The 27,317-nt window shown below is 36.6% G+C and overlaps 1 protein-coding gene across 6 annotated transcripts in view; it reads right to left on the reverse strand.

Annotated features, from left to right (window-relative positions):
* Positions 1-5,743: 5,743 nt before the first annotated feature.
* The window catches only part of LOC131038315 (uncharacterized), a 41,240-nt gene continuing 19,666 nt past the window's right edge, over positions 5,744-27,317 (reverse strand). For 5 of the 6 annotated variants that reach the window (XM_057970684.2, XM_057970679.2, XM_057970680.2 and 2 more), the window contains 7 exons: positions 10,788-11,084; positions 9,973-10,305; positions 9,776-9,822; positions 9,528-9,593; positions 6,783-6,915; positions 6,093-6,606; positions 5,744-5,954 (listed from right to left, as the gene is read on the reverse strand). In XM_057970684.2, coding sequence (XP_057826667.1) covers positions 6,587-6,606; positions 6,783-6,915; positions 9,528-9,593; positions 9,776-9,822; positions 9,973-10,305; positions 10,788-11,049 — 861 coding nt within the window. In that variant the 5' untranslated portion in view covers positions 11,050-11,084 and the 3' untranslated portion in view covers positions 5,744-5,954; positions 6,093-6,586. The remainder of the gene's footprint in view (positions 5,955-6,092; positions 6,607-6,782; positions 6,916-9,527; positions 9,594-9,775; positions 9,823-9,972; positions 10,306-10,787; positions 11,085-27,317) is intronic. The other variant, XM_057970681.2, reaches the window with a different exon arrangement.

Consider the following 27,317-nt stretch of genomic DNA (forward strand, 5'->3'; position numbering starts at 1 on the left):
TTTAGTGATTTCTATGCGAAGAGAAAGGTCATGAATAAAATGCATGACATCTTCCTCTCTACATAGACTTTGATGTTGAAGATAGGTCCTAGGAGAATAAGGGGGATCTAAAGATGTAAGAATGTTGATGTTGTCATATTGCCCCCCTTGCTCAAGGGTATGCGTAGAAGAAGAAGATGGATCCATATTACTTTCCAATGCTTGCTCTCTTGTAGAAATATCATTGGGTAAAGCATTAGATCTTATTTCTTTCACACAAGATACCCTAGGAAGGTAGAAAGGTTAGGATCTTTAGATTTAGACCTACAAAAGTTTTAAGGTGATTAACATAGGAAATGCATTTTGTTAACAATCTCACCATAATGCCACCTAAATGATACATGAAAGCCTTGAGATCTAATAATTTGGAAATCCTAACAACACAATATGACTAAGTGCTATGAAGAAAGAGAAGCAATAGGAAATGAAAGAAACACTTATCAGACACATGATAAATATATGCCAAAATTAATGTAATCACATGTGAAAGAGCAAGTAAATCCAATTTATTAATTGCTATTAAAAAGTCTCTTAAGTGAAATCTGAATTTGCTAGAAATGCAGATCTAAAATTAGGACCTTTTTATGAAAATTAATGTTAAGATTTGAATTTGATGAATTTTGAATTTGTGTTTGACCTTAGAGAGTGTTAAAATTGATAAAATACATTGATTTTCTGGATCTGAGCAGAAAAATGCAGTCAATTATGTCTCCCGAAATTTCAAAAAAAAAAGCCAAGGACCGTGGCAGGAACACACACGATCCGACCAACTTTTTCCGTAATTTTCAGGGATGATAGAGATTATGATTTTAATGCGAAATCCAAAATAACAGCTGATTTGAAGATGTCTAGATCGATCAACATTGTAGTGAAAGCTCAAAAATGAAAAGATCTTAAAAATTAGGGTTTTATGATTTAACCACTGAATTTTCAGAATAAAGAGACAGATTTGAATTGCAATTTTGAAATAGAAATCAGATCTGAAATAAGCGATTAAAATTTTACACCTCACAAGCTTGATTTTCTCAAAATGAAAAATTAGGGTTTTATGCAATTAACCTCTAAAATTTGCAAATACACCAAACTTGAAAATGAAAATTTGAAATTCAAATTGCAATTAATCGGATCTAAGAATGAGAAATCAGAATTAATGTTGAAGACGTCAGGTTCACCAAAATGTAAAGAGGAAAATTGGATCCTATGACTCCCCACCTAGGAGAGAGAAAGGAAGCCACTGCGATGATTTTCACTTGGAAGGAACTTTACATTCAAAAGAGGGGTTGAATCCACTAGATCCAAATCCAAGGGAAACAAGGATGTGAATTCTGAGTGGATTGCAAGTGGTTGAAGTGAGATTTACCCTCTTTTGTAAATGAGAAAGTTGACTTGTTGACTATGTGGAAAAGAGAGGGAAAATTAGTGAAATAAAGAGCTACCAGTTCGGGATCGCGTTGTAACTTCGGATCTAAGCTAATTAAACTAATGCGGATCTGCCCTGCAAATTTGGAGAAAAGTTGTCGAGACCGTGGCGGGAATGTACATGGTCTGCCACAAAATCCATGAAACGAAAAGGGTTCTTCTATCTCTACAAATGAAGCTAAAACCAGCAATTACAGCTGCGCACTTGCAACCTACACACAAAAAGAGAAGAAAAGGGGGTTGTGGATAGGGGTTTGCCTTAGTCAAACCCTGGTTGAGGAATCAACCTAGAAAGAAGGTAATTGCAAATGCTTGAATGTAAACAATGGAGATGTATACCTTGTAGATCTGCAACTTGTCTGATGATGATTGCTTTGCTTCTTGAATGTAATCACAAATGTTGTATGAAATGGCATGCAACATGACAAAACCCTAACACACACATGCTTGCAAATGAATGTTGTAATGTTGCTCCAATGGATGATTGAAGAAGACTTGAATGCTTGAATGTTTGATAATGACCTTGAAATCTTGTATCTTCTCCTTATGCTCACTATCTCTTATCCTTTGTCATTCGTCTATGCGTTATCCATCGGTCTTGAATTAGGGTATCCAATTCCCTTTTACACATGCCTAACTTTCAACCGTCGAAGGCCAAGAAAGAGGAATAACAAACCTCGAAGACCAGAAGTGCATAGGAGATCGAGCAACCCACACATATGACCACCCTAGGAGGTGGGGACAGGGGCGCCACGCCCCTGTCCTGCCCTATTTCGAGACCCGGACAGGGTCTAAAGCAGACACAAGACATGAAGGAGTAAGAGAGAAGGGATGAAAATGCAAGAATAGATCTCGATTAGGGAAGGAGATGTCGTCACCAAGGTGAGGACCCAAAATGTGGTTAAAATTGCAAGGGTCACAATTTTATGACACTACAACCCCACAACACTCCTCTCATTTAATGCTATCTCCCACAACTAGCTCTGTCCTTTCAACCTTTATTAATTATTTCTCTTTCTTGGACTTAGCTCTATGGGATGTGACATAACTCAATTGTCAAATATGGGAGTAATTCAAGATATTGCATTGGCATTAGCTCCAAATTTGAGTGAGGAGAGACCTTCGAAACTTGTATCTATAATCAATACGTGCAAATTATTCAACATAATGTCTTGATAGTAAAATGACAATCGAATTTAGCAAAAACTTGACATTTTATTATATAGTTTATTTCTATAATGTTTATGTTCATTTTATTTTATGAGTTAAAAGTTGTGTGTATAGAAAAGCATCTTTACGATACTTTTCAATGTGTAGAGTTTGAACATGGAAAAAGAGAGAATTTCTAAATTGAAAATCTTCGCATTTTCTAATTATTGTAAAAAATCTCTCAAGAAAAAGGATTCTTTTTTTGTTTTTTGCTAAGTAAAGACTATGGGAATTCTCACTTTGTACAAAAATATGAAGAATCTATAGTGCTCTTTTTGAGATCAAATGTATAGTGCTCTTTTTGAAATCAAATAAACGACTCTACTGGTTTGTGAACTTGAGATCTCATTCTTCATGTTGTAAATTATTCAAGTGTTCAACTTGTAGCCATTCTTAATAGTTTTTCTGGTTATGAAAAACACTAGTTTCTTCCTCTCGCATGTATGTGCTTACTTCATGCACCTAGGATGAAATAAAAAGATGATTATTTAATATGTGTTTCATGAAACCATGTGTGGGTGTACCTTCTTAACTTAGACTACATTCCATTTATAAACCCTAGTTGCATTCTTTATTCTTTAATAATCTTTTATGAGGAAAAAAAAAGTTACTATTCTTATTTTTCTATATTTTCAGTTACCTTTTATGTTTATAGTTTAGTTAAACTATCTCGCTTGCTTTCAAGTTAAAAGCATACACCTAAAAAACCTTAATCATATCATACAAGGGATTTAGCCCTCTCAAACACAAAGTAAGATTGTTAACCCAATAACAATCTCTCCAATTACTAGAGTTCATTTGTTGTTGATCATCGAGTGAGTCAAGGGCATTTTGCAACTACAAATCCGTTTACCACACTCGCATCTTGCTCGACATTCAAAAAAATTGCTCATTCCAACTACATGAGATATAGTTTCTCCTTGTGGTCACACCTTGTGCTTAAGTTTCCTTGGGTGTTGCGAGCCTCATTGTGTGTTTAATTAGTGGATTCAAGTTAGTTTCCTTCATCCTACTCTTGTTGTGTCTACAAGAGAACATGATACAAGCTAAGACCCAATCATCATTGCTATGTAGTTCTACCCTCTCATAGGTTCGCCATGTTGACTGTCACAAGATTAGTAAGTTTTTTGCTTGTGTCACATTGCTTGGAGGAATGGTGATATGTGATCTTGTGCATAATGCAGAACACCACATCATCCTCCTTATATCTCGTGTCATGTTTGACACAATATTGATGTGGAAGCTACAATGCAATGCAACATATCATTATCGTATATTGATCATAAGTGTCCCTGTGTTCTTTCAAAAACAATTTTTTCACTTAGCTAAGGTCCTAAGGATGGCTTGAAGCATTACAAAGCAAACCATGTAACACTTCAAAATGTGCACAATTGGAGTATGTTTGAACACATACACTCTAAGAAATGCAATAAAATTTCCATACAAAAGTTGAATGATATTAGTTATTTTTATTACAACCTTCACATTTGTCACAAACAATTCTTGACCACTAACTTATCTTCAATCACTTTATAAGAGTTTGATCCACAATCAAATTGGACCATCAAAGTTGAGAATTGCATGTCTTCAACAATGAGGACATTGTGTGGATCAATCAAGTGGATCAAAAAGCAAAGTATAGAGCACCAAAAAATTCCTTAGATGTTGGTGTCACTGAGACACGAGCAAATATCATAGCTACATCATCAAGGACATATCTTAAACAACAATGCAAGACTTGTATCGTTAGGATGAGTGATGCAAACACCTTTGAGCCAATGACTTATAATTTTAGTTTTGATATTTGTTTGATGCCATGGATTTCATAATCCATGAATTTTGTTTACCTTTGACAATAGTTAAAATTTATATATCTAAATACTCATGATCGATGTACACTTGTGTATGTGATCATGTAACATCTATTTGATTAATTTATTGTTTTTTAAATTTACTTATCAAAGGATGCATAAAATAAGTTTGTTTTTTTTTCTTTTTTACAATGCATCAAGGCAAAAAAAAATTAATACTTACATGATTGCAGCCCAAAACCTTCAAACATACACCAAAAATACAAAATGCCCCATACCCACATACATCGACAAGGAGCCATTCTAGCCTCGTGAGTAAAACCCTGGAAAGGAAATGCCATTAGAACCTAAGGAGCCATTCTAGCCTCATGAGTAAAACCCTGGAAAGGAAATGCCATTAGAACCTAAGGAGCCATTCTAGCCTCGTGAGTAAAACCCTGGAAAGGAAATGCCATTAGAACCTACCTACCCTTACTGGGTGGCAAAAAGAACACTGCAACTTGTAAAATGTTCACAAAAACATTTGGCTGAAAGCAATAAGAGCGGCAATAATGTTACATTTATCCCACCAAAGCATCCAAAGGCATTTTGTAGCAAAGGCCAATCATACATAAAACAAAATTTTAATCCTTATAAAACTACATATTTCATGATGTTTTCAATTTATCAAGCCTCAATCAAATATAAGTGTCAAATCTAAATCTCGATAAAAAAATCAACTTGTTGAACCTTGGTCAAAAAAAGGTAACTCAACAAACTTTATATGGATTACTTAAGATATATTAATAGTTAAAAAGTATATATTATATAATTATATGTATTAATAATTAAATTATATCAAAAAATTTAAATAAATTATACATACAATATAATAATATTTAAAATTTATATAATGTATTAAATATTATTATTATATTAACATAACTATTATAACTATAAACCTAATTTGATAATATATTTAAATGTTACTACCACAATGCTCTATGGGAGCTCGGCTCTCATGGAAGTCACAATTCCCTGTGAACAAGAGCCGACAAAGGGATCCGCAGCCCCATGGGATGCCGATGGCCCCCATGTGGGCTGACGTCCCCACAGATTTAAAATTTAGTAATCACAAAAACTGAATGCTATGGTGGAAATTTTCACTCGTTAAGTGACAGAATTTTCAAAAATGTCTATAGTGTTAAATGGGTATCAATTTAACTCATGGATAGTCTTTATGTACACAGTTCTTCACATCCACATACAACTAATTAACACCTCTCAGCATAATCACCTCTTAAAACAGCAAAATGTCAGTGGGTTTAAAATAGTCTTAGCAAGAATGTTAAAAAAAAATAACCATCAAAGATACTATAGGCACTTCACTGCTAATACGATATCAAAAATGATTCTTCTATTCAAGGTATCCACGGGTCCACGTTTGCACCAGCAACACTTCTTCATTGGCTCAGGGTAGTCCTCGTTCATCATTTCCTGTCATGAAACAGGTTAACAACAGACAGTTTTTCACCTTTATAAACTAATTAGATATTCTATATTTCCATTTAACTATATGCAGCAGAAAGTGGAGAAAAGGGGATGGTAAACTAGAAACAAGGTACAAAGACAAACCGTATGGTGTAGAAAAGAGACCAAACATATGAATATGTACCCATAATAGCTTCCCATCGAACATCACTACTGGTTACAGCACTCCAAATATGTTTTCTTCAAGGTAATGAGTGCAAATGAGGAATTAGCACCACAGCCAACCAGATACAAGAAAAAAGATTTGAGGGCAAGAAAGAGTTCAACCGTTTGAACATACCCATAAATATTAACTGACATGTTAACCTCCATTATATGACATAACTGTCCATCTTGAAACATAGATACATCTCTGTTTGAGAACTGGCCGAATGTAAAAGATAAGCCATACTATACAACACAGAAAGGATGTAAATGTCATCTTTCTCTGTCCATAAACATGATGACAGTGTCAACTTGACATGTCCTGAGCATATTTATCTCAATATGGGTTAAACCTTAGATATCAAGCTCCCTTGTTATGCACCATCATAAATATCCATATAGAAAAAAATATTTCAAGTGACATAAGATTGATGCTAAGGCTCCTTGTCAGCTTCTGAAATGTACACAAAATCACAGATATTTCAAGTGAGCTTACTTAATCTTTTAAAATTTCATGCAAACACATATTGGATTGTTATGAGCAGCCCAAACAAAGTATCAATTGCCATTTAGATACATATTCCTGTCAAATATACTTGGGATTTTAAAACACGAAAGGTAAGCGATTACCACTAATTGTGTCCATCCTATCTTCGCAATATACCCCAAGAGGAGAGCCATGGACTGAAAGTAGCATTTCACCTCGTTTAGGAAGCCTTCGGGTTTTAGGTGTGATGCCAATGCTTGACCTTGTTTTGCAATCCTTCAATAACAAGACACTTCATAATTACTAGGCCAATGTTTGCTAATAACTTTGAAAAAGTTCTTAAAGAGTCTTCCCACATTGATATTCAAATGTAGAAAGTGTGTAACAGAGCAACACAATCAACAGTAATTATATAACACAGAAATTATCTACATAAAATGTAGAAAACCAACGTCAGAACCTGCATACTAGATCTCTTAATTGCAGCTTATTTCATAAATGAACTCAATGATAATTGGAAAACTAGATGTAAGATATTGTTATAAACATGTCAATCATTATACTCTCGCTAATGAAATTTAGTAATGCAAACGTTTGCCATATGTAAAACAATTACAAGTATTTTGAAAACCCTTTCAATTCAAAATCACACTTTTCTAGGGTCTTTCCAATTTTCCATTTTTCACTTTTTTCCACATTTAGTTAGAAATCATGTATTTTATACCCCTTCTACACTTCATACACTTTTTGAACATTTAGACCAAAATCACTCTTTGGCACCTTGAATGCCCTTAATGCCAATTTGGGAATTCTAATTAGAAAATTCACTTTCGAAAGAGAATTCCGCATTTGCACCCACTTAACCACTTTTTCACTTTCCACGATAGGATCTCTCTCAATTACAAATCACACTTCACTCTTAAGAAAAAACTCACATTTTTGTGTTTGCAAAGCCACTTGACAATTTTTTGCAACTAGTCATTTCAGTTATTAATCGTGATCTTGCAACCTTGAAGCCACTTAATCATTTTAAGTAGATTAAACCATTTGATGGCAAATCACATTTTCATGCTTTCTAAGCCATTTTGCCAACTTTCACTCAATACAAAATCATGGTTTTGTATATTTAATGTCATTTCAACCACTTGAAATTGCACTTTTTCCAGCCTCTGTGTCATTTTTCCCTTTTTCATTCCTAATCAGAAATCACATTTTTCCAGCCTCAATGTCATTTTGCCCTTTTTCACTTCTAGTAAGAAATCGCACTTTTGGACCCTTTCTGCCCATTTTCTTCTTTTTGCATTTCTTTCTTGTTGGAACTCTGATTTTTGTACCTTTTGAAGTGTTGGAAAGCCCTTGTCAACTGGCTATAAGATGAAATTGGTTTGGTTTCAAAACGTGTGAAACAAATTAAGGGCATGAGTATTTCAAAATGAAGGATTACATAAAGGAAAGATCATTATTTACATACAAAAATGACTTGGGAACAAAAATTTCACAAGACTACAACCCAACTCCAATGCAAGACAAAGGCAAGAGGAAGCACAAAGAGAAGTGGTGCAGGAACCACAAGGCTCAAACTAATGCTGATTCTGAATGTTGTGCGTGGAAATATCTAATTGTGCAATCCACTGCTAATCATTTGCAAAAGGTAACCAACTCTAACACCACTATCCTAGGTGTCAATGCCCACCATAAAGCCTCTATATTTGACATCACAAAGGAGATGAAGTCCATATTTCATAATGAATGTCATGTGAAGGGGTAACCCTTTCATGTTATCATCACAATGGAGCCAGAAGACTATCATAAGCCTTAAGAAAAAATCTCATCCTCAAACATACTCACAACTTAACTCTACTTAGGAGATGTAAGTGAAGCACCAATCTATTTTCAAGTAAGGCATCAAGCCCACGGAAAGTCATGTGTCTTCGACCAAGATGAGACTAAAAAGATGGGCCAAAGCACTGGCCCATTAAAGTCAATAACTGCAGCTATTACAATACCTTTCTGAAGATTCAAGACAATTTTGTATCTGCTAATTAGTCTTGTGCAGAAGTTCATGTTGCTCGTGATCTTCTCAAGACACTTGTTTGTAGTTGTACTAAGAAGTGGAACCTTGCAACAAGCCCAGTGCACCACAGACATGTGTTTTGATCGACAGCTACAGTAGTAAAGAGATGTCTTCCTTGATCTTCACTTCTAAACAAGGCAAATTGATTTGGGAGAACAATAAGATTTGGCATCAAAGTCAAGATAACTGATATCAGAGAACAATAATATTTGGTATCAAGTTCAAGATCTCATCAACCATAGGAAGATTAGCCAACATCTTCATCATCTTATGCCAGTTTAAATAATATCCATGTTCTTGCAAACCACCATTTTCCATGGTCACATTGACCTCTCTGCTCTTCATCAGCAAGTTTGATTGTTTTGTTTTACATTAGACTCCATGAGTAAATTTGGAAAATGCAGACCCAACATGTCAGCCATGGCAGTGTAGTTATAGAGGCTTGGAGAGAGTTTCAATGATATTTATTTTTAATCTTTTGTAATCATTATAATTCCTTGAATTGATAAGAGATATCGTCTGATATAAATACATAATTACCATTATCATAAAAAGTGTACACAAGGCAGCATACCCCTTTTAAGAATAGTATTATATACGAATGAGAATAAATCATTCAGTTGAGTAATGGGTAATATAGTGATGTATTTTAATGCCATCTTCTTTGCAAACAAGAAAGTTCATATTTTGTATGATATGAATAAGTACATAGTCCTTAAAAAAGCCTGTGAAAGCAACTGTTACTACAACAACATACATTCCTCTTCATCAGAACCAGACTAAATAACTTGAAACCATCAGAACAGAGTTGTACCATGTTAGGAGTCTGAAATGAATTTTCTCCATCGATTATTTTGATTTCGGAATTCTCTTCAAAAGCCTAACAATACAGGAAACATACTCAACAAGTCAAAATAAACATACAAAAAGGGAATATATTGTGAGAGCGTGCATCAATATTGCAAGTCAGAGAGAAGTGACATACTACAAAACTATGAAATGTGCAAGTATGAAAATCAAATGTTAGCATAAAGTAGAACTTTCTCTTTGAAGATACTTTACCAGGTTGGAAACATGAATACCAATGCTACGAAGAAATTTTTCTTTCACTGCCAAGCAAAAAGACTCATATAAACAAGGCATCACTTCAATATTACCAAAGGATTGTGATATCTGATTAGAAAGAAAAATCTGGCAAAGACCCTTATAAAAATAAAATCTTTAACATGGCAATCATATTACAAGTGCTTGTGTCCAACCTGCAGAGCTGGTGAAGTGAAAACCAACAGGTGTCGGCATCACAGTTTGGTCATCAACAGAAACCGATCCCTGACACCCAACCGACTTCCGCCATTCTTTCTCACCAATATGACTTCCATCCACATCATAGTTTTGAGTCTTTTTTTCAAACTCAATAATCCCCTCTGAGTTCTTGATTGCAATAGTGTTTGGGCAGTATTCTTTCAGGAACTGTAGAAGTTGCATACTAAGTTGTTCCTTTGAAAGCATTGAGCGTGCCACTCTCAATTGAGTAAGAACATGTTCAATTTGTGCATCACGAATTGCTTGGATGGCAACAATTCTACGTTCAACTGAAGCAATTTTAATCATATCATATGAAATTAGAAATTTGCCTATATTCCAATCAACAAAACATTCAAAAAACGGAATCTAATTGTATAAGTAAAAAATTAATTAGTAAGAAATTAAAATATACAAGATAGATTATAATATGGAAAACCTTGATAATTATGAGGAAGCATTAAATATCTACAAAGTGAATACTGTGATACATTCTTCTCATAAGGATTGCAAACAAAAGTAAGCCATAATTGATTTATCAGACAAAATTATACAGAATACAGAATGCTGAAACGTTCCAACACAATGACAAGGGTATCTCCCACATATAATGAAATCATCTTTATACTATACAATAACCCATAGTAAATCTTTCAAATTAGCCACGCAGAAACAAAGTCACAAGAACTCGAGGGCACACAAATTAGTCACTCACACAAACTGTAACCAATCTAGCTTATGAGATTCAAGAAAATAGGTGTAATAAGCAAACCTTCACGGTTGTTTAACTCCAAAAGTTGTTTTTGATCCGCCAATTCACCAGAATTACCAGTGTTCTCGCCCTTTTTTCCATTTTCCGTAACAGGATATGATCCCCTTTTCAACCTCTTTGATCTACCCCTTTTCATCTGATTTTGATCTTCGGGGTCCTTATTGTGTATGTCATTACTTGGATTTTCATTGTTTTTCAGAGAGGGTGATGGTTCCTTCTTTGCTGCAGTTTGCCTCCCTCTTTTGACCCCTTTCTTCCCCATTGCTTTTAATGGCACAGCTTTTGATTCTGCAGTCTCTATCAGTTTGAACAAGAAGAATAAGTAAACAAACAGAACTTGCAATCTTTCCTTCCTTGATTCATTTCATTACCTTACTTGCTAATCTCAAATTTGACTAGAACATTCTTCAAAATGCACCATGTATGGTATAGCAGAATGCAGCATGAACATGCAACTCTGCTTCAGACAGTATAGTAATCTGCTTCAGAAGGTATGGTGATTATTTCGCAGCAATTGTAGGACAGTTTAAAATATTAAAGAGGGAGACCATATTTAATAAGCATAAGATGGAGCTTAATAATTTGGATGAATCACTAGTAGCCAAACTAAGTAGCCCAAGGGAAGACTTTCCAAAAACCCATGACAATGCTCTTTAATGCCATCAAAAAAATAAAGCGTCAGTAAGTCAAAAAAGTCAATAATTTTGGAGTTTTAATGCATTAAAGGAATTTGGGGAAAAAATAGCTCAACAAAGGACATTTTAAAAAATTTGTTGTTTAGTACCATTCAGAAAACAGAAACATTGAATGGTATGAAAGAAAATGCTGGATCAATTATCATGCTGATGAGGTACAAGTCTAGAATTAGGCACAAAATATCACACTTGAATCATTAGACTAACACGAGTAAATAACTGTTTATATAGATACAAAAAATTAGCTTGGTCATGCCTGAGAAAAGGAAAAGGCAACTATCCCATTTATATAATGATGATAGAATTCTTAGCATCGTGCATTCTGGAAAAGAGAACAAGTATTATAATCCACACTTCAACTGAAGCATATCCCTAACATTTCCACCACAATACATGTTAAACAAAAACAAATGTATTAATTCCTTGTCAAACTTTGCAACAATCAATGTTATAATGGATGAAGTTCTTCTAATTAAATTATGTCATACAACATAATCAATGTACCCAGGGATGCATTCTCATGTTCCCCTGTCGCGGGATGTTTGGGGACGTGGATAAAGTGTCCCCTCCCAATCATCTTGAATCAAAAAACTAAAGAACTAACCCTTTATGGGCACGCGGGGTGGGGGAGCACAAGGCCACCCAACATTAAAATTTGTGATTTCCAATGCTCCCCAGGGACATGTCCCCTGCCTTGGTACCCCCTTCTCCGTCCCCAAAATGTTTTGGGGACTTGGGGTTCCATTGCATAAGATGGCCCCTTATGCTAGCAGTGACTCAAATTTGAGCTCCGATTTTGATACACCTACCAGTTGCATCTGCTGATTAGGGACAACCATATATTTTCTATGTTTTTGTCATTTTATAGTTGAAACTTGGAGCCTTTGGCATTTTGTTATAGTTCTTATATAATATATATGCTTATTGACAATGAAAGCATTTGAATTTTGTTAATCTGTTTGTCAATTCTGATGTGAAATCTCAATTCAAGTCTAATGTTATGTATTAAGCTTCTAGAATGTCTATGATGAATGCTTTATCAATGTTATGATATGAATATTTGAATTTTCTCTTTATTTTTAAAAAAATCTCCCTATTTTAAAGAACATTTGACCATTTCCTAAAATGGGGATGATGGCGGAGCTAGGGTTAAGGAGTGATGGCCGATCGAGACAGTTTGGAATTACAGAGGGCGAAGGATCGAAGGATACCATAATCGAGAATGGCGTCCCCCTTTTAGGGCATGGTAGGGTCAGGCAAGTCGATACAGGCGAACCCAGTATGGTAATAGACAGATTTTTTATAGAGGTCGAGAATCTGTTCGAAACAACTGGGGTTTTGCAGCAATACACTCGGGTCCAAGAGTTGATTTCAAATCGATCGAAAAAAAAGTTGTGGAGGCCAAAGGTGCCACAAAGTGAGCCAACAGCGAAAAAGGTATGCAAAAATGTGGATAATTTGCTTGTAGTTTCTCTTCCCATTGAAAACCCGGAATGGAAGGTTTCAGTTCAACTTTTAAAAGATGGGGCTTTTTTCATGACATGGAACAGAGACCGGCCTGCTTTCTCTAGGGTTCGCTCCTGGGTTGATACCCATTGGGGGGAATCGTGTGGTCTAAAGACTCTCCCAAATGAGTTTTATCTTGTCATCTGCCCAAGTGAAAAAGACAAGGAGTGGATTTTAAATAGCAGACCTTTCCTTATGAGATGTTAAGGGTTTTATATTAAGGATTGGAAACCCAATTTCGACCCCAAAATGGAGAAGATTGTTTGTGTACCGAAGTGGATAAGGATGTATAATCTCCCTCATGAGTATTGGGATTTGGAGACTCAAAATGATTAGTGATAAACTGGGTCATTTTCTGAAAGCAGATGAAGCTTTTGGAAAAAAAAGAATACAGTATGTATGCCAGAATTTGTATTCAATGGCAAGCTACTCATCCTCTCCCTCGATATGTTGAACTAAAATCGGGTGGAGTATGGTGACAACCCATTGAGGTTGAAGATCTCACTGATGAATGTCCAATTTGTAAAAGCAAAGGACATCAAGAAGTGGAATGTAGAAGGGATCCCAAGGGTAAAGGGTTGGATAACAACACCTTGCAATACCTTCTCATAGATTTAACAGAGGCTAATGCTGATGGTGCAGACAAGGCAAACTCCTCCCCCAATAAGGAAAATGCAAAGGTAGATAAATATGACATATCTAATGGAGTCGAGAAGGATAGGGTTCAAACTTTTCAACAGAATAATACTGCTAGTAACAACTGCGATTTGCATACAGAGGAAGGGAATGTGGATACAGGTTTGAAGGATTTTAGAGCTCCTGATAATCAAGATGATTCACGGCAAGAGGATGAGGGTATCGATTTTCAAAAGGTTCTGAAAACAATGTCTGAGGATCCTGGCTTAGAAGGGGCCCATGGATCAGCAAATACAGTGATGCAGATTGAGGGTAAGGGTATCCAGACAGTGCCAGAGGAATATTTAGCATAGGATTGCATTATGAAAGGGCAAAGGATGGAGAATGTTGGCTCTGGGCTTAAAAACAGTTCTATTGTGTCGAATTTTCATGAAAGGGGTCTGAATCCATCAGTTTTTGTTTCTTCAGGGGACAATGCCCCTGTCAATGAGGAGGTGATGGATGAGGCAGATGGATTGTTTGATGATGGTGTTTTCAAAGACATACAAATCTCCCCAATTCGGACCTTGAATTTCAATGATGAAGATATTAAAGATCTGGATTCACTTGAGAGGGATGTTGTAGAGTCCATAAGAGGGGATGATGATGAGGATGACTTAAATGATTTTGGTATGCAAGCTGATATTGGAAATTTAGAAGTTTGATCTCTCAATCAAACTGAATCCAAACAAGGGAAACCAAAATAGGTGAGAAAAAGGCTCGTGGTCCTAGATCCACTAGAATCCAGTTGGAAATAGCTGGAAGTGGCAAGGGACAAACTAAACTTAGATCGGGAAGAGGCTATGTCTCTTCCCAAAGACAATGAGGTTCCTTTTGTGGAATGTCAGGGGCTGCAATGCCCCTGACAAATGGCGATTGATCAAGAGATGTCTTGATCAAGCGCAGCATGATATTTTATTGCTACAAGAAACTAAGTTAAAAGATTTGGAAATCCAAGTTTTTAAATTAAGATTTCAGAGATGGGGTAGTGTGTTAATGGAAGCGGAGGGCGCTTCGGGTGGATTGGGGGTTTTGTGGAATGGTGCAACCGTGGATGTTGTTCTAGTACGACAAGAGAAACATTGGCAATGGGTGAGGGTTCTTTCCCAAACCGTTCATTGTTCTTTTGAACTTTTTAATGTTTATGGTCCGGTTAACACTGCTTGTAAGCGAAATCTTTGGGCACAGTTGACTGGCCTTCTCTCTTCTATGGGTGATGTAGTCAGTATCCTAAGGGGTGATTTTAATGCTACTCTAACCCCTGGTTATAAAAGAAGTGGATCGAACTGGTATAGTCAAGTTCAACAAGATTTCAATGATTTTGTTTTAAAGAATGAGATGGTAGAAGTAAACCTTAAATCTGGTGCTTTTACTTGGACTAATCAAAGGGCAGGTTTTTCCAACATAACAGAAAAGCTTGATAGATTCTTTTTAGCTGGAAATTGGCAGATGCAGTCATGGCTTACTGAAGCTGATATTTTGCTCATTCATGGATTGGATCATTATCTGATAAGTCTCATTATTAAAGATGATTTTGCTCCTGCAAGATGCCCTTTCAAATTTGAACTGATGTGGTTTAGAGCTGCTGGCTTCAAGGAGAGGAGTGTTGATTGGTGGTTGAATGTGCCTACATGGCAAGGTAATTATGCTTTTGTCTTTCATAAAAAGCTTCAATTTTTAAAGGAACGTCTTTAAGAATGGAACAGGGAAAGTTTCAAAAATATTTTTACTGAGAAACTTCTCATTGAAAGGGAGCTAGAAGATCTCCATAATAGGGTTATTCAGAGCGGAATGTCTAATGTAGATTTTGAGGAAAGACAACTTCATCATGACTATCTTGAAGTTTGAGCTAGGGAGGAAGTGTTTTGGCGGCAAAAGTCTTGTGAAACATGGCTTAGGATGGTGACAGGAACACAAAAAATTTCCACAGCTCTATTAAAGTAAGACGATCGAGAAATAAAATCTTTTCGATCCAAAATCAGAAAGGGATTGTGGTCTCAAACCAGAAAGGCATACAGGATGCTGCAGTTCAATTTTTTTCACAGCTTTTGACAGAGAACAATCCACAGATGGATATGGAGGGTGACATTCTAGATGTTATACCTAAATGCTTGACAGAGGACCAGAATAGATGGTTAATGGATAGGGTTTCGATGGAGGAGGTCAAATGTGCACTTTTTGCTTTGGGAGGTGATAAAGCACCGGGCCCTGATGGTTTTTCTGTTGCCTTCTTTCAAAAGTTTTGGAATATTTTTGCTAATGATTTCGTGCAGGTGGTTGAGGAATCTCATGTTAGAGGCTTTGTCCTTAAGGATTTTAACAATACCTTTATTGCTTTTGTTCCCAAGAAGAATGAGGCGGTTTCCTTTGATGATTTCCGACCCATATCTCTGTGCAATACAGTTTACAAAATCATCTCGAAAGTTATTGCTAACAGATTGAAAAGTGTTTTGAATTCTATTATTTCTGAAGAGCAAAGTGGTTTCTCTCCGAACCGTTCCATTGTGGAAGGCATCATTATTGCTCATGAAGCAATTCATTCTATTAAGGTGGCTGGGGTAGACAGAATGATGGTAAAATTGGATATAACGAAAGTTTGTGACAAGGTGAGATGCAACTTCCTTTTCAAAGTGTTGCAGAAGTTTGGTTTTGATCGTGTCTGGATTGGTTGGGTAAGGAGTTGTGTTTGCACTCCAAGGTTCTCTGTTTTGGTCAATGGGAGTCCTCAAGGGCTTTTTGAATCTTCAAGAGGTTTACGACAAGGTGATCCCCTTTCCCCCTTCCTTTTTATTATTATGTCAAAGGCCTTAGGTGGTTTAATTTCAAAGAAAAGGAATGATGGATTGTGGAGAGGTGTAAAGGTAGCACAGGGGGTTAGAGTTGTCACTCACCTTCAATTTGTTGATGATACTTTGTTAATGGGGGAGGCCTCTTTACGAGAAGCTCGGATCATGAAGAAAACTTTGGATATGTATAGCAATTGGTCTGGGCAATTGATCAATTGGCGGAAGTCTGATATTTACTTTTTCAATACTCCCCCTCACAAAATAGATTGAAATTTCCCGCATTCTAGAGATAAATATTGTGGGCCTCCCTGGTAAATATCTGGGTATCCCCTTGTTTGGCGGAGCCAGCCAATCCTCAATTTGGAAAAATTTAGTTGGTGTTTGCCTTCAAAGAATGGACGGATGGAAGAGTCGGTGGCTGACCTCTGCAGGCCGGATTCTTATGCTCAAGTCTATCATTTCTGCCATGCCTTTATTCTCCATGATGTGCATGAAGATCCCTGTTAAAGTCTTGAAGGTTATAGAGAAAAAAATGAGTAAGTTCTTCAAGAATGGAGCTCAGAATGAGGACGAAATTCCCCTTTTGGCATGGGAGAAAATTTGTAAACCAAAACAAGATGGGGGGGCAAGTCTAAGAAATTGGCAAAAAATGAATGAAGCTATGGGGGCTAAATTGGTGTGGGCTATATATAAAAATCCAAACCGGCTCTGGGTACAAATCTTTCGAGCAAAGTATCTGGATTGCCAAAGTGATTGGAGGATATTTACCATCTCAAATCCTCCACATGGATCGGCTATTTGGAATTTTATTGTCTCTTGCAGGAAAGTGGTTATAGAGCATATAACTTGGCATATTGGGAAAGATCGGGATGCAGATTTCTGGATGGACTCATGGGATGGGAAGGAAATTTTAGGTAATGCTATCAACGTTATGGAAGTTAGAAGAATTTTAAGTGAAGCTTGGGGGACGAAGATGCGAGATTATATGGAACCAATTTTTATTGATGGCAGAATGGAATGGGTCTAGAAATCGATGGATGGCCTTTTACAAGACCCAAATCAAATACAGATCATGAAAAACATTTTTAATAGCAAAAGAGTTTTCTTTTCAGATGAGAGGGATGAAGTTGTTTGGTGTCGAGCAAAGAATGGTGTTTATTCTGTCAAAATTAGATACCCCAATTAATTGATCGAGCTAAAGGTGAGGAGGGATGGCTGGTTGATCTTTCTGGGGGTAAAGAATGCCTTTTGAAGGCAGGGACTTTTGCATGGTTGGCAATTAAAGGGAGGATATTAACAGGTGAAAGAAGGAAAAGGTTGGTTTTTTCGGGCCCTACAAAATGTGTTTTGTGTGAAAAGGAGGAAGAGTGTGGATCACCTCCTTCTAGATTGTGAATTCACCTCTCAGTGTTGAAGAATGCTGCAGCAGAAATTGTCATGGTATGGGCCATTGTCGGTCACTCTTAAGGAAGTTTTTGTATGCATGCGGATTTGCTATAGTAAGTCGGTTTTTTCTTGTGTCTGAAAAATTTCCCCGTCAGTGATTATTTGGGAAATATGGAAGGAGTGAAATAGGCGAATTTTTCACGACAAATCGGAATCATTGGAAAGGATTTTCAATCGAATTAATATCTCAATTGAGGAAATTGTAGGGGTGGTTGCTTCCAAGTTTTCTTCAGATAGTGTCATTTTTTCAAAAGAAGATACACGCATTCAAAATTGTTGGCCGAGAATTAAATTCCGGCTTGTTCATGGGCAGTCTCGGATTGATCCGATGTCTTTTGCAACTTCTAGTGAGAAATGGGAATTGCCTCAAGTAGGGTGGTTCAAGACCAACTCTGATGGTGCCTCTAAAGGCAATCCGGGTATCTCGAGAGCAGGAGTGGTGATTCGGGATTGGCTTGGGAATATTGTGATGTTGGGTGCTTAAAGGCTTGAAAATGGTACCAATAACGAGGCAGAAGTTCAAGCAGCATTGTTAGCGGTGTAGTGGGGTTTGAAACTTGGTGTTCAAAATTTGCACTTGGAAGGGGATTCACAAATTATTATTAATGCAATTATTAAAGGTGAAGCCAATTCATGGGTTTTAAATAAATATATTTCCAAGATTAGAAATGATTTAAATTTCTTTAATAATTATAAGGTTTCACATGTGAGAAAAACTGGGAATGAGGTGGCTGATGTTTTGTCCAAGTGGGCAACATCATTTGATGAAGTGCTTGAAACCCACTTAAGATTTCCGAAATCTGATGGAGGCTAATGTGGAAGGCGAAGTACAAAGGTATGTCTTTGGTGGAGGTAATGCGACAATGTGCGGAGGATGACTGGTTGGGCGGTTTGATGGAGCTTCTAGAAATGTGTAATATCCCTTGCCAAATCTGATTGAAAATTTCTGATTTAAATGCTCAAGGAATATTGTCAAACTCTTGTCATGAAACTTTTGTATTTGCTAATTGTGGTTTCTTTTTGATATTCTAATTTATGAGATGATAATATGCATTCATTGAACTCAAAGGGTCATATATCAAAGTCTGAAACTAAATGAGAATGCAATGTAACACCTACCACTAACCTTTCAATGACAATGTGTGACTGAAATCATATATAATATGCATCTACAGCTGCTAGACATTTCTACGAACATTTGGCATGCATTCTAAGAGACCAAAATGCACTTACAACAAATTGTCATTAACACAAACACTTGTCATACATACATGTTATTCCCACGTGCCAATGAGTGGTACTAACAGCAATAAATGTAGCCTCCAACAATCTGAAAATCGCTCTTCAAACCCCTTTGAATTTCTGTAGATCAACTCTTCTAAAATGTATTAGTACTGTACCGATTTACTATTCACGAGTATCGTAGCAACTGATAAAAGCCTGCAACCTACTCTTTAATGGCTGCCAAGTAGAAGCCACAAGTCTCTAATTGATCAATCTTTAAACCCCTTCAAACTCTTGATAAAACTCTCCAACTTTAAGCACAAATAGAACTCCTAGATGAAGCTCTCCCGAATGCCACAATTCAGTGGATATTTCACCACTTCACAGCAGCTGCAACATTGAAGAGTATCACGTTCTCCAATGGAAATTCAAAACCCTTGGCTTCTTCCTCTCCAAAATTCTTCAAGTATCAAAATGCATAATTCACAATGAGGTTCGAGTTCTTCAAGACAATATATATATTTCCCTCACAAGTTCGATTTCTTCTTTGCTCATTAAATGATATTAAATGATAATAAAATTAGATGCACTTTATCATTTAATAATTACCTTGATTTGAGAGTCTAATTAATTAATTCCAATGGCCCCAACTTATGATACCTTGACCCTCACTTAAGTTATAATATAGTGTTTATATTATAACTTAATAATATAAGCTCAGATCCATTAATGTTTATTTAAACTAAATAAACATTAATATCTCCATTATTACTCATCCTTTTTGAACGTCGTCTGAACTGGGAGCTGACATGATGAAGCTGCATACGACCATACCCCTTTACTAAAAATAGTAGGGGTCAATCTCTAACATATCTGACTTACTATAAATAGTAAGTAATGCATACGGAATCCAAATGAAGCCGAACGAAAGCCAAACCTACAAAACTCTGACCATTGAAGAAGTTGCATCCCCCAAAGGACCCTCTATTCAATCTTATTAGCCTACGAGGGTCAATAATAAGCTAATCCCATTGAATATATGATGTCAACAAAAAGGGGACATCACAAAATGGCAATGCCAAAGGTAGGTTTTGATGTTGGGGAAGGGCTGGACATCAATGGAATTCATGAGTTGTGCGAATTGGTCCCATACATTTGGTGGCCTTTTGATCTAGACAAAGATGAACAGCGAGAAGAGGCAAATATTGCCTGGGACTCTCTCAAATTGTTTCTCAAGGAAAAGGTGGTGGAGGCTCGAGGTGATTCGGCATGCAATTCTGCAAGGGTCAATGATGTAAAGTCGAGAATTTGTGAGAAAGGTAAGAGGAAGGTCTTGGTGAAGCGCAAAACCAAGTCTCAAAAGGTGATGCATGAATGTGAAGGTGGTGAACGGGGTGGAGAGGGTAGCGACAATGCTGGTGAAGGGCCAAGTGGTGAAGCCCTAAATGTGCCCTAACCCTTTGCAAAATGGGTTTGTGTTTGAAGGTGTTTTGTAAGGTCAACATTCCTACTGGTTTCTTTTTGTGTATCTCTTTGTATATCGGTCTCTATTTCTTCTGCGCTACTTTATGTAGTATGAAGTATTGGGTAGATATGGTGTTCAATGGTGTTGGGGTATAGGTTGCAGGTGTCTTCGTAGTAGTTGATATTTGTCTTTGATATATGTATAAATTTTTCAAAAAATGCCACTGTGGGTAGTATGGTTGATGCTATAATGGCAGAGTAGGCAAGGGTGCTAGTAGTTGAGGTCTGATTTATCAAACATTTTTGCTACAAACAATGGTTATCTATAATGTATATTTTGAATCTTATTAATAAAATCATACTTATTACCGATCAAAAAAAAAAAAAATCTCCCTATTTTTTAAAAGATGTCCCCTATCATCCCCTAAAAAATAGCCCAAAAGTACCCCATACAAGAAACGTGTCCCTTCGTCCCCTGCCATCCCCGTCCCCGAAACTTGGGGCAGCATAGATTGTTTTGTTAAATTCGTGCCCTAGATCAGTAATCAGATTTGTAACATTTAATCATGTCCTAGTTTATCAATCAAATTTGTAACATTTGATTATGCCCTAGTTTATTAATCAGATTTGTAATTCAGTAAACTATAATCAAGTAAATTCAAGAATGAAACAAGGAACCAAGAGACAAATACAAATACCCTGGGAAAATCTCCAAGGAGGAAAAACCCAGCATTAAAGACCCACAGGTCAGATTATGTATTCACTCTTATTGCACAAATACAATACTTAGCTTGCTTTTCTGAATCTGATCTTTATATATCATCTGCCCTTTTTGCATGCTTCAAGACTGCACCAAAATGCCCTATATCCTCTTGAATAAGTTCGCCCAATCCTTGGACAAGTTCGCACAATCCTTGGATAAATTCGCACAACCTTCTTTAGTGATTTCGCACCTCTTGTTTGCAAAGCTAATTCGCTGATTTCATGGATTACTGAATTGTGTTTGTATTTGCAATTTAACCTTTATTTATATGGGTCTTTAACCCATATATCCTAGGTCGGCTTTAGTACCTTTTGGCGCCAATTTGTGGCGTGTTGTTTTTAGTGAGGCGTGGAGGATGGGGTCGGACTTGTCTTGGGGGCACGCTACCCCTTTAAGATAGGACCCAGTCCTAAATGGGTTCGGATGTTGCCTTAAGGCAATCCGAACCCATTTTCCCTAGTTATAAACAACACTCCCTCTTAACTAGGAAAGAAGAGAATACATAATCTGAACCTTTAGAGTTCCATCTAGCACACAAGCATAGAATGGATCTAGCACACAAGCATAGAATTACATCTCCCACCTAGCACACAAGCATAGGATGGTTCTAGCACACAAGCATAGAAAGTGTAATACAAGTGGGTCTTTACATAATTACAATTTTCCATCTAGCACACAAGCATAGATTGGATACTTTTCATTCTTGCACACAAACAAAGAATGATCAAAGCACAGCAGATAGAGTCACTGAGATTGGAGCTCCCCCTCAATCAAGGTTTCATTTTCCACAATACCAAGTCTGTCTCTGAAGTATTCGAACTTCACCCTAGATAAGGGTTTGGTAAGAATGTCCACAATCTGATCATTTGTTTGAATGGCACCTCTTTGCACCATATCCCGAATGAAGTGATAGTGCGTTTCCACATGTTTGGACTGGTCATGGAACACAGGATTTACTGACATCTTTATACAACTTTGATTATCTCAATGAATGGTGGTAGGACCACTAGCGTGACCAAATAATCCAACAAGGAGTTTGCGAAGCCACACTACTTCTCTAGATGCAACAGATGTTGCAATGTACTCAGCTTCTGCAGTGCTCAATGCTACGGAAGATTGCTTTCTACATACCCAAGAGATCACTACAGAGCCCAAGTTGAAGCAGATACCCGAAGTACTTTTCCTGATACATTCATTGTGAAATCTGTAATCTGAACTCAGCCAGCACTCCTTAGAGAGGATCACAACAAGTAGTCAGTAACCATAAGTAATAAGTTACCAAATCACATAATGGTAACTCATCATGGATCCTTTTATAATATTCATCTTGTCTTGCCTGTGGAGGATGAATCCAGAACTTTATCATGTACACCTGCAAGACATGAATGCAAACACAAGTATATATGTGCACATCATGGACTCTTTCCATGATATCTATCACGCATATACACCATTCATTGCCTGCTAAGAATGATGAAGAGCTTCCATTTCAATCTTCTCTCAGAGAAGATTGCAGCACCAACTTTATTTGCACACGAGTATTCTCCTTAATCTTCTCCCAGAGAAGAATGCATTACCTTTGCCTCAATCTTCTCCCAGAGAAGAATGTAACATCAGAAAATCATAATCTTTCATCTTGCTCACAAGCAAAGAATGAATAAACATAATCTTCTATCTAGTACACTTTCCATCCAACACACAAGCATAGGATGAAATTCCATCTCTTCTACCATCTTACATTGCCCGCAGAGGATGGTAACAATTACTCTTCTCCCTGAGAAGATTACACTACCACCTTACATTACCCGCAGAGGGTGGTTGATGAAACACAATGCATCACTGAGGTTTAGACTCCTTCTCAATCAAGGTGGTGTTCTCCACAGCTCCAAGTCTATCTTCTGAAGTACTCAAGCTTCAAAAGGCTTGGTGAGAACATTTGCAACACAAAATTATCCTGCCATAAGACACTGAATTTTTAGGTATCTCTATACGACTCTAATAATAAATAATTATAAGAAACCATTCAACAAGAATTTGAAAAACCATAAAATTTTCTTGATACAGTTCATGCTCCAATGAATTCAGCTTCAGCAGTACTCAGTGTGACTGAGGACTGTTTGCTGTAGTCCTAAGAGATCATAGGGTATCCAAGTTACAACAAGAGATTGAAGTGACTTCCCTTATCTGAGACACTTCAAAATCTGAGTTAGCCTTCTGAGGTGATTACAGTCTTTTGCTCACAATCATTTGAGATTTTCAAAATGCAACAAGATGTGCTTGGCAGCAACAACATGCTTCAACCTTGATCATGAATTAGCTGAGGCATCCACCAATCAGCTGCTTGTCTTCAAATGGATCTGCAAAATCAGAATTTGCTACAAACATCCTCAATCTTTATGTTAGTTTTCATAAAGGTTTACAATCCATTATTCTAAATATCAAAAGTATACTTGACTTGGAATAATTTGGTTAGATCCTTGACATATTTCTAATCCTAGAAGACAATAAATTTAAATCCTTGCGCTAATTATTCCTTATATTCCAATGATGAGAATAGAGTTAAATCATCACATCAAAAACCAAAATACTTTAAAAAAGAAGTCAAAACTTTACAAAACCCTAGACTTAACAAATGATTGTCAATTCTTTAATACTAAGTCTTTATTGAAGTTAGGACTCCCTCTTAATCCTTAATCAAATAAGAATCAATAAAGGAACCAGAAATCATATAAAATTGAAGATGCTACTTGCTTTTCTCTTACTTCCACCTTCTGCAAGGTGAATTTTCAGAAAACCTTCATCTTTAACCCCGAGAGGCTAAGATACAAACTAGTTCCCATCCAAATAACCATGCCTGAAAGGATCCTTATATACTTATAAAAAAAAAAAAGGGTGTGAGATTCAAGCAAGCAAAATACATAAGCCAAATCATCTTTCAAACTGAACAACTGAAATTGAGATTTCTTAGAAACCCAATCACAAGATATAGTATGACTACATACATATGATTGATAAATATCAAGTAGAACGGAATCTTCATACTTTGCTGAACAAGATCCCAATTATATTCAGCTTTGGTGGAAGTAGAAGAAATTAACAAGTAAAATGCTTACCTCAACCTAAAGAGATCTCAATGCTAATCACAGAAGGAGACCACTGACTTGTTCATCTTTCACTCTTCCTACATATGCTATTTACAACAATACATTCTAACTTCTACTATGTAGGAAAGAGCATCATCATAACCAATTAATTGAAAGCAACCTGTCATGCAGTTATTTTAACAGATAACTGACACATAATAAAACTGCATTTGTCACAACATTTAATGACATGAGCTCGAATGCAATAGGGATGATATAAGGATGGTAACTTGGGATAACACAGGCACAAACTTGCTTGTAGACCTACAAGGATAAACACCTGTCACAGGGAACCTCAAAACATGATTGGCCCAACACGGGTTAATTCAAAGAGAATATCATTTTCCTTTCACACAACCCAACAGGGGTTTTACAAAACTAAGTAAGCACAAACCCATAAGAAACAAATATTGATAATGAAACCCTTATTATTACAACTTGACAAAGAAACCCCATATAAACAAATTGACACAATTATTCAACAGGAATACTTAACCTTCAATTATCATAAAGTCTCTCATCACAAAGTTAATAAAGAATTAAGAAAAATACACCTATTGATGTTTAGATAACACTGACACTGGAACCGAAGGCTTCCCCAAAAGAAACTATCTTTGCAGTCTATCTTCAAAAGCCATAATTCCTAATCTCCTCTTGATGTGCCTTAGCACAGTCAGCTAGGGTTTGAAAATTGGTGGGAATACAACTGATTTTGTTAGCAATACAAAATAGTAGTTGCATGTCTAGTAGCAAAATAAATCTACCATACCATCAAAGATTCAATCATTATTAAAATTGGATCGAATCACATCAAGGGTTAAGAATCATGAAATATATACCAATCTAGGGGTTTAGACCAATTCTGAAAATCAACAACTCTGAAGGTCTGAATAAGGTAATAACTCCACAGTATTCACTTTGCATTCCGGAGATCTGAAAATCTGAAAGGAGAAATATCATTTACTTCCTTCTTTGGTTCTTTACTCGAATCTCCACAATCTTTAATGAATTAAAGAATGACTCCTTGATGAGGACCCGATGATGCCCTCTAACTTCACCCCTGTCATTATCTTAATAAAAGACGAACAGCAACCTGAAGGTAAGAGCTTACTGAAATCTGAGGGTTAGTATAACCTTAGCTCTGATACCATGTTAAATTCGTGCCCTAGATCAGTAATCAGATTTGTAACATTTAATCATGCCCTAGTTTATTAATCAGATTTGTAACATTTGATTATGCCCTAGTTTATTAATCAGATTTGTAATTTAGTAAACTAAAATCAAGTAAATTCAAGAATGAAACAAGGAACCAAGAGACAAACACAAATACCCTAGGAAAACCTCCAAGGAGGAAAAACCCAGCATTAAAGACCCACAGGTCAGATTATGTATTCACTTTTATTGCACAAATACAATACTTAGCTTGCTTTTCTGAATCTGATCTTTATATATCAAATCTGCCCTTTTTGCATGCTTCAAGACTGCACCAAAATGCCCTATATCCTCTTGAATAAGTTCGCCCAATCCTTGGACAAGTTCGCACAATCCTTGGATAAATTCGCACAACCTTCTTTAGTGATTTCGCACCTCTTGTTTGCAGAGCTAATTCGCTGATTTCATGAATTACTGAATTGTGTTTGTATTTGCAATTTAACCTTTATTTATATGGGTCTTTAACCCATATATCCTAGGTCAGCTTTAGTCCCTTTTGGCGCCAATTTGTGGCGTGTTGCTTTTAGTGAGGCGTGGAGGATGGGGCTGGACTTGTCTTGGGGGCACGCTACCCCTTTAAGATAGGACCCAGTCCTAAATGGGTTCGGATGTTGCCTTAAGGCAATCCGAACCCATTTTCCCTAGTTATAAACAACATATTTCACTCCCAAAAACCCTAGCCCAGATTCAATTTTACATTTTAATCATTTGCCATTTGCATTGTTACATTTTCTTCTGCAAGCACGAAGGATAAACAGCATGTGCCATAGAGATCCTTATGGGCTAGAAGGCTTTAATTTGGGCTTGGCCGCAAAGATTCTGCCCCTCAACTCTGCCCTATATTGTGAGAGGGAACACATAAAAAGGTGCTGCCCCTAGACACCCACTAGGGACTGCTGCCCCCAAAACCCTGCTCCAGTTTTAAAAAACAAAAATAGAAGGTAGTTTTGCACTGCACCAAATGGAAAACACTGTTTTTTTCCTGAGTTTTTCCTAATTAAATCCCAGGTAATTGAATTGAATTTATACTTCTGGTTTGCTGAGTCAATCCCAACTCCAAGTGATACTACTATGATATAAACTATTTTGATTTATCATTAACATTTATTATTTGACACTCGACATTAAATTATAAATTATCAACTGTGTTCTAAATTTTGGGCTCAATTTTGCACTTTTCAATATATGCACAGACACACACAAAGGAGAAAGCCTTTACTAACAGTCCTGATTGCATACATAGTTTCTCTTTATCTGCCTAAAGGATATTTTTAGTCTTGTTGTCACGGAGCCAATATAGTGAAGATTCTGTTAACATATCCTTGGGACAATCCTATAGACAAGGTGTGGCATATGTAACAACCTAATGTGTTGTTATTTTTTCAGCAATTGTCTTGTTGGTGACCTCCAAAATCACCCTCCTTGGCCTTGAAGAGCCAAAAGTGCAGAACAGTCACCCACTCTTGTCAATTGGCCTTTAATTGCCTGCAAGTCTGACCATAAGTCTTATCCCATTAATCTTGACTGACAAACATCCCCAAGTCTAAGTGTTGGTTCATGATTTCATCCTCTTGAATTATGTCATACATTTTGGATCACCAACACTAGGTTGAAGT

The sequence above is a fragment of the Cryptomeria japonica genome, chromosome 6 (assembly GCF_030272615.1).
Source record: "Cryptomeria japonica chromosome 6, Sugi_1.0, whole genome shotgun sequence".
In the NCBI taxonomy this organism is placed as follows: Eukaryota; Viridiplantae; Streptophyta; class Pinopsida; order Cupressales; family Cupressaceae; genus Cryptomeria; species Cryptomeria japonica.